The sequence below is a fragment of the Eucyclogobius newberryi genome, unplaced genomic scaffold (assembly GCF_026437365.1).
Source record: "Eucyclogobius newberryi isolate DKJ021-1_F unplaced genomic scaffold, fEucNew1.0.hap1 SCAF_9, whole genome shotgun sequence".
Taxonomy (NCBI): Eukaryota; Metazoa; Chordata; class Actinopteri; order Gobiiformes; family Gobiidae; genus Eucyclogobius; species Eucyclogobius newberryi.
The window spans coordinates 37,140,095-37,147,878 of record NW_027316532.1 but is presented as its reverse complement, the minus strand read 5'-3'; the positions used below and the strand labels follow the sequence as shown (position 1 = coordinate 37,147,878).

Sequence of the window (7,784 nt, the reverse complement as noted above, 5' to 3'; positions counted from 1 at the left end):
AATGAGTCACACATTTGATCATATTTATGTCTCTTGAGAGCTTAATTATATAGATTTTAAAATTACTGATAGAAATGTCTTAAGTTACCTCCAGTTTTAAACAATACACGTAATCATTTCGGCAGCCAATAAGAAATGAGTCCTTATGCACGACCGGGGACGAAAACAACTCTCCTGGAAGTTTGTGTGAGGCTCTCTTCAGTCCAGTTTTAACATCCAGGATCCACACTGTCCCGTCTGTGGACGCCAGAGCCACCAGAGAGCACCTCGTCCCAAGAGCAGAGGCGTCAAACACAAAAGGGCTGGAGTAGACTCTACCTGACGTCTCAAATCTCCAAACCTGGGCCCCGTCCCAAAGGTTTAAGCAGTAGATGTGACCGTCGTGAGAGCCACACAGCACTTGCTGCTGGTCTGGAGTCAGACACGGGGACGAGAAGACCGGAGCCTGAGTCAAGAACTGCCAGAGCTGCAGAGGAGATCACAGATAAATAAGATAATGGCTTATTCAAATGACATGATCAGAAAAAAATAAATGTACTATATTTTACACCTAGTCAAGGCTGGTTTAGTGGTTAACATTAAATAAATGTTTACAAAGAGAGTATTACAAGCACAGAAAGGAAGATCTATTAAAAAGGAAGTATTCTTGATAGTGTTTTAAATCTTATATTTACCATTCAAATGTATTTACTTTGTTTGTTTAGTAGTTGGAATTAAATGATATAATAGTATTGAATCAAACGCAACGTAAGTCCAACTCACCAGTTTTCCATCCGGGCTCAAACTGTAAATGTTCCCATCGGCAGAACCGATCACAACGTGTGTCTCAGAGCTGACCGGAGATGAGAAAAAGGGCACATCTTTGGAGAAGGACCACAGCTCCTCCGCAGAGTCCTAGGATTTAGAAAATAAAAGGAAGAATCTAAATGAATCAAAAGCAAACATATATTAGTTTAAGTTAGATTGACGTTTTTGTTCTTCTTACCACGTTTAGGCACAGAAGACGACCTCCCAAAGTCGCCACAAACAAATGTCTGAGTGAGGGATGAATGAACGGAGAGGAGAAGAGTGCTCCTCCTCCACACGGACGCTTCCACACACAATGGTGAGTCTGCATGAATAAAACATTATTTTTAGCATCAGCGTGTAACTTTTCTCCATCTGCACGTCTGCACCTGCACATGCACGTCTGCACCTGCACGTCTGCACCTGCACGTCTGCACCTGCACGTCTGCACCTGCACGTCTGCACCTGCACGTCTGCACCTGCACGTCTGCCCCTGCACGTCTGCACCTGCACGTCTGCACCTGCACGTCTGCACCTGCACGTCTGCACCTGCACGTCTGCACCTGCACGTCTGCACCTGCACGTCTGCACCTGCACGTCTGCACCTGCACGTCTGCCCCTGCACGTCTGCACCTGCACGTCTGCCCCTGCACGTCTGCACCTGCACGTCTGCCCCTGCACGTCTGCCCCTGCACGTCTGCCCCTGCACGTCTGCCCCTGCACGTCTGCACCTGCACGTCTGCCCCTGGCACCATCAGGCCCAGTGACAGGTCAGAGGTCTCATTTATATGCGAGTGAACTTTAAAAAATGTTATGTATGATTTCTTGTCATCTATAAAACGACCACTTAACTTTAAAATGTGTGTTCGGTCCCAAAACTCTGAACTTGGCTGCCTTCTTATTTATTTTTCATTTTTACGGTTTTTGACCCGTAGGTTTTACCAAACAGAAAAGACAGCTCGAAATGGGGGATGAGAGAGAGGGGAGGACACGCAGCAAAACGTTGGAGTCAGGACCCAAACCCACGACACCGCGGCGGGCCCCAGGAGCCCGTCACACGTGTGCTGTGCGTCCCAATCGCTCCATCACCGGGCAGCACCAAAACTCTGGCTTTCAAATCAGACCAGAAGGAAATCTGAGCTCAAAGAGGAAAGATTCTCACTTCAGCTCAGGGTTTGTGTTTTGTCCGTACGCACACTTAGTTATAATTCTACGTAGTTTTATAAATGTATAAATCCCATAATTGGACCTAAAATCAGGTTCAATCCAAACATGATGATATTGTTTAACCAAATAAAGTCAAAGATGACAGACAAACTCACTTTTGGGTCCAGAGCATAAACGTGTCCGTCATGTGACCCGACCAGAACCAAACCAGTTTCAGCATCAACAGCAGGACAGCACTTTACTGCGTCTCCAGTTTTAAAGACCCACTCCGTCTCCCCCGACGACACATTTAAGAAATATACACCGCCGTCGTAACAACCTGAAGAATAAACAAAACACTTCATTTAACCCACATTTTAGACAGTGGTACATTAAGTGACTATGAGTCAAGGTATTTGTCAAATGTAAAGTGCTTTAAAGGTGCACTGTCACTTTTCTGGTGGGGTCTGCCGCCTGCTGTCTCTATGGAGATTGTATCTCTTTTAACGAGTTTCAGGTTTTAATGACGGAAATGTCTTGACACAACAAGTTGGTACAACAAGAAAATATGTTTTTTTAAACGTGAATTCTTTTTTGTTAAAGCCTGAAACTTAACTTGTTATAACTGGTAAATGTTCTTGTTTTAACTTAATACTTGTAAATAATGTTCACATCAAACTGACAGTTCTACGTTTCTGTACAATTAGAATGGAAATACAAAGTTAGTTTCAGAATTTAGTGCCATTTGGTGTCCTCAACATTTTACTGCAGATTGATAAATTGTACTGACCTACAATCACAAGAGTCCCACACGGAGACACAGTGGCTGAGGCTTCGATCCTGTCCCCCAGAACCCGCTCCCAAACCAGACCTCCTGAGTCCAAGTCCAGGGCCTGGACCCGGTGCGAGTGAGACCCGATGAACACGGTGCTTCTGTCGCTCTGGTGCAGGAGAACAACAGGCGAGGCGTCCACACATCTCCCAGTGTCAGACAACCAGTGCCTTTTCAATGACACGGTTTTCAGTCCACAGGTTTCATTCAACTTTACATCCCCAATGGTCTGTGTTAGTCCTGTAGATTTAGGACAATGCATCTCAATCATCTGACTCCCTCTTTTGATAACTTTAAACGTTTCCATTTCAGATAAAGTGCGTTCTCGTTTTGCTATTACTTCATATGTTTTTTCCAAAGGCCGTTTTGTTGCTTCTTGTTTGACTTGCTGTCCAACCAGAGAAATGTGATGTAATATATCTGTGAAAGTGCCATCGAGAATGATTTCTAACAGATTTGGAGAGGTTAGACCAGACGTGGCGACAAGGTCCTCGTGGAAAACTAATGCTTTGAGAGAGTCTCCTCCACTGAGCAGGAAGTTGGAGTCTTCCTTTATGGGCATGTCTTTAGGAAGGCCAAGAGAAGTCTGTTGAACACACAAAAGAACAGTGTGGGTGTCCAAAGAAAACTCAAAAATACAATATGAATTCAACATCTGCCTAGTACTGTACATATGTCGCAATTTTGGTAAGAGTATACTTAATATAAGCCCAAATTAGGACAATTCTGTTCAGTGATTTGTGCAATACCTGCCACAAAGACTCCAGAGTTTCCTTTGTGAAGTCTCTCAGTGAAGTCCTCAGTAATCCACTTCTATGTGTTTGATAAATCTTCATAAGAGCCTTCGTGTCCACTTTACCTGTTTATACACAGTTTATCAGTGAATACGCCTTGAATGCTTTTACAGTTTCGAATTGGATTATTACTCACCATGAGCGGTCAGTAGTATTTCAGGGACAATCACCACAGTGTCTGGTACACTGAAGTGTGCCAGGGTTTGGGATAACTCTTTTAGTATGGTTCTACAGACTTCTCCCGCCCCTCCCTCCTGCGCCTCTGTGGCATCGCACACGACGACCGGTGACGCTCTACTGTCCTCAGACTGAGACGTCGCTATAAACGCAATGAGCCGATGGTTTTCATAAAGACCCACAGCACAGGCCTCCACCAGTGGTGCAGTTAAGATCAGCTGAAAACATAGAAATAAAATGTTAGTGTGTAAAAATGTAGGTGGTTATGATGTAATGTGGAGGAGGAAGTGCACTGTTAAAAGTGCACTATGTGACTTTTATGGTGGGGAGGTCTGCCATCAGTTTGTTTCCATGGAGATAGACATGTTGATACTGTGGAACCATCCAGGCAAACCAATGATATCTCAATGAAGACAAGCAAATGGCACCTCTCCACCTGAAAGGTTTAATGTCAGTTGTTTGTTTACTGTTGCCTGAAATAGTTTTTAAAAAGAAGTGAACTAATACATAACTTTAATACATGAATTACACTTTAGATTATTTGTTGTTGTAATTCTGGCTAAACCAATCATCACACTTGCATTTAATTGTATTTAGTTTTTCGTTAGTTTAGGCCACTCAGAATCATTGTGTTGAGTGTACAAATGAGATGGGGACAACAGTGGTGCAGGATTAAATGTTCAACCAGAATGTTCAACCATGTTTCCAGTTTGACCCATGGACCAGTGACTTCTCACCTGCTGCACCTCGTCCAGACTGAGGCGCTGTCCATGCCGTTTAATCATTCGGTCTCTGCGTCCGAGGAAGTGCATCTGTTTGTCTTTGAGGTTCACCCAGTCCCCAGTGGCTCTTATCGTTGCAGGGACCAATGTGTCCTCATTATCCAACAGACACACCCTGTGCTCTCCTCCTGCTCCAGGAACGCAAACATTTGTGTTTAGAGCAGAAGTATATTACATTTTACAAAGTTATTGAACCAGTGCATGTTATAAAGTTAACTTAGGTGTTTTTGTACTTGTGTAGTAACATGACATGATCGGTCATGATCAGGTTTGTAATACTTTGCTGACAGGTTCTCTCACTCACCGATATACACTTGTCCCTCTCCTTCTTTCACAACAGCTCCATGTTCATCTCTGACCTCCACCTCAGTTCCTGAAAGTGGAACTCCAAGCGGTACGGGAGAACTAGAGAATCAAACCAAATAGACAGTAGACAATGAGAAATAACTGAATGCATCAAAATGTTTAATGGCACTAAAATGACAGAAATCTGAATGTGCATGATCAAATGTGATCAAAGAAAATACCCAATTTTGATTTGTTTTGTCAAAATATTATATAAATGTTAATTTAATCAATTACGTCATCATTGTCATGTTTGTGCAGCTCTAAAACAAACAAATAAAATAAAGTTGATGGACGATACACACGTTAGACGTGAGTGCAGCTCTCTGTCTGTGATCCTGTAGCAGCAGGCCCAGCAGGACACTTCAGTGATGCCGTAGATGTTATAAATCTCTGTTTGGTTTTCCTTGTGTTTCCATTCTGCGAGATGTTCTGGAGTGGGGCAGGACTCTCCCCCCAGAAGTAAAATACGCAACGAGGAGTTAGCTGACAAAACATCTTCTTTCAGGATATCTGGACCAAAGCGACAGAATAAAGATGGTGTAGCCTGCAAAAGAACTTCATTTAGGCATGAATCCAGATCACATATTACCGGTAAATCCAGGATTGTTTGAAATGATTTAGTCATATTTGAGGTACAGACAGAAGATAATAAATGGCTAGATTCATTACCTGAAGAATTGTTGTCTTGTGAGACTTGAACAGCAGCTGTGACAATCGCTTTGGCAACTTCTTTAGAAGTGATGGAACAATTAAAAGTGTTGCTCCAGAGGTTAATGCCATGAACATCTCCACCACAGACGGATCAAAAGTCAAAGGTGATGCGAGGAAAATCACATCTTCTTTTGTAATCTGAAGCAATAAACTACAAAGATGAAGAAGATAAATCAATGTTTCGCACTGACAAAGATAAAAGAGTTTAGACTCACCGTAAGTCTGATATATTGGGGTGTATACATTTGTGTGGTACTTTCACAATCTTTGGGTTTCCTGTTGTTCCAGATGTATGGAGCACATAGGCAAAACTGTCCTTGTGCTCAGCTGTGCCATCTACTGTCTGGGGTTCGGTTTGTTCAGTTTGTTTATCCTGCTCAGCTTCATGTGGGTATTTCACTCTTACCAATGTGAGCTGAAACTTGGGCAACACCACACAAACTGCCAGCAATAACATTTCTCCAAGACTTTTCTGGAATTTCTTTAAAAAAACAAAGACAACAAACACCAAAACTGTTTTATTGCTACTCAGAGATAGCAGAAAGAAGTTGTGTGAATTGTAATATTAATCTTATGACCAGGACATTCCACAGGTGGAATGCTGGACTTTTACTTTATTATTAAATGTTTTCCACCATCTAACTTAAACTGCTGATATGTTTCACTTAAAAAGAAAGCTGTAACCCAAAAAATGACCCTTAAAAAACAAAAATGAATAGGATTTTGTATAGACCGTCAGGACTTTAAAAAAATACTTGTCCCTAAACAAAATTTTTAGTGAATGTTTTATATTTAACAAAGAAAACCTAAGTGGAATTTAGAATCTGATTTTCCTCTCTGCAAAGCTTTTTTTCTACTTATAATTAGAGTAAACCAGAATATCAGAATTAAAAAAAGAAAAACACAGAGTCTCAGCTCTACAAAGAGTCTAGCCATTGGTTTGTACTCCAAAGGGTTCAGAAACAGCTTCAGTTTGACTCGGAGCTCATTTTGGTTTAGGTGTTTTAGGAAAAATGTGGGGGTTAATAATAATAATAATAATAATAATAATAATAATAATATAATAAGCAACTGAAATCAATTATTTGCGTCACGTCTGTGAGGTAAAAAGGTATAATGTAATCAATGAATGCCATTAGAAAAGTTAAACAATAAGCATAGATTATTTTCATCAGTCTTGTTTTTCTTACAAAACATACTTGTTCAAAGTCCACGTTATCTTGTGTGTTATATTCTGTATTGTACCTGTAGGAGTTCGGTCTGGACAGCGCAGTACAGGAGCCCACAGCGCTCCATGACTCTGCAGGAGAGCAGACCAGGGTCAGCAGGGTCCAGAGGGGCGTAAGCAGCAGGCGTCTGCAGGATCCTACCAAACACAATCACAGTTACCATCCCAGAGCAGCAAGGCCTGATTTTCATGTGAGTCACGTCTACAATGTGAGACATGCATTCAAAACGTATAAGAATATGTTGGGAAGGTTTAGTTATATCATTTAGAGTAGATGGTTATGGCTCTTATGCAAAAAATTAAATAAATAAAATCAAAATAAAACATAATGAAGTGTCACGTTATTGATGGATGACATTTGGGTAGTTTGAGGTGTGTTTGTTGGACAGCACAAGGAGCACATCGTGGGGAAACTGGGGAAACATTTATTCACCCTGATTTTTGATACTGACCCCAGAATCCAGACGGGCAATAGCAGGTTTTCTCGACAGTACAGGCCAATTACGCCTTTATTCGGATGACACGTCTCCCGGAGGATACTGCACAGTTCAGCCGCGAGTGCGCGCAGGTGTTTATAGCGCAGACACTCGGGTTTCCCTGTGCCGTCGTCAAAAGTCACCGCAGTCTGCTCACTGCACACGGACGAAGCCTGAGCAAACATGTCGTATAGTGTAGGACACTCCATAGTCATTATAAGCTCTGTATATCCGTTACCATCCTTTAAAACTTATTTGCTGTTGTTTTGAGTGGCGCACTTGTCGACTAAATATGACGTATGTATGAACGCTAGTTTACCAACCATTGGAAATTGGCTAACCACTCTTGGTCTAGTAGATCCAATGGTAAATTTAGCTTTAAATTAAAATACATTATCGTATCTTGAACGTGTTGTTGAATAATTACTTTTATACTATATATGTATGGCGTTGGATTTTTTTTATTTTTTTATTTCTCGTTGTTTTAAGAATTATGACCCAGAT

The 7,784-nt window shown here is 41.6% G+C and overlaps 1 protein-coding gene across 2 annotated transcripts; it reads right to left on the bottom strand.

The window, feature by feature from the left end:
- Window positions 1-49: 49 nt before the first annotated feature.
- aasdh (aminoadipate-semialdehyde dehydrogenase) lies at window positions 50-7,522 on the bottom strand. Of its 2 annotated transcripts, XM_072438866.1 has the most exons (14): window positions 7,257-7,522; window positions 6,822-6,942; window positions 5,792-6,057; window positions 5,535-5,727; window positions 5,168-5,409; window positions 4,822-4,922; window positions 4,473-4,645; window positions 3,695-3,953; window positions 3,514-3,623; window positions 2,723-3,350; window positions 2,109-2,272; window positions 986-1,111; window positions 763-894; window positions 50-466 (listed from the first exon to the last, which is right to left on the bottom strand). In XM_072438866.1, the coding sequence occupies exons 1-14, from the start codon at window positions 7,493-7,495 to the stop codon at window positions 80-82; spliced, it is 3,141 nt and encodes a 1,046-aa protein (XP_072294967.1). In that variant the 5' UTR covers window positions 7,496-7,522; the 3' UTR covers window positions 50-79. The 2 variants fall into 2 exon arrangements, with proteins under 2 accessions (XP_072294967.1, XP_072294968.1); XM_072438867.1 differs by lacking the exons at window positions 6,822-6,942; window positions 7,257-7,522 and having other exon boundaries at window positions 52-466; window positions 5,535-5,714; window positions 5,792-6,008.
- Window positions 7,523-7,784: the final 262 nt, after the last annotated feature.

Bases quoted from the DNA above. Each gene is read 5' to 3' on its own strand.
- aasdh (XM_072438866.1), bottom strand. From the start codon at position 7,495: ATGACTATGGAGTGTCCTACACTATACGACATGTTTGCTCAGGCTTCG. The intron at 3,624-3,694 runs GTGAGTAATAAT...GTGTATAAACAG, and splicing joins AATACTACTGACCGCTCATG to GTAAAGTGGACACGAAGGCT. The intron at 3,351-3,513 runs GTATTGCACAAA...TGTGTTCAACAG, and splicing joins CTCTGGAGTCTTTGTGGCAG to ACTTCTCTTGGCCTTCCTAA.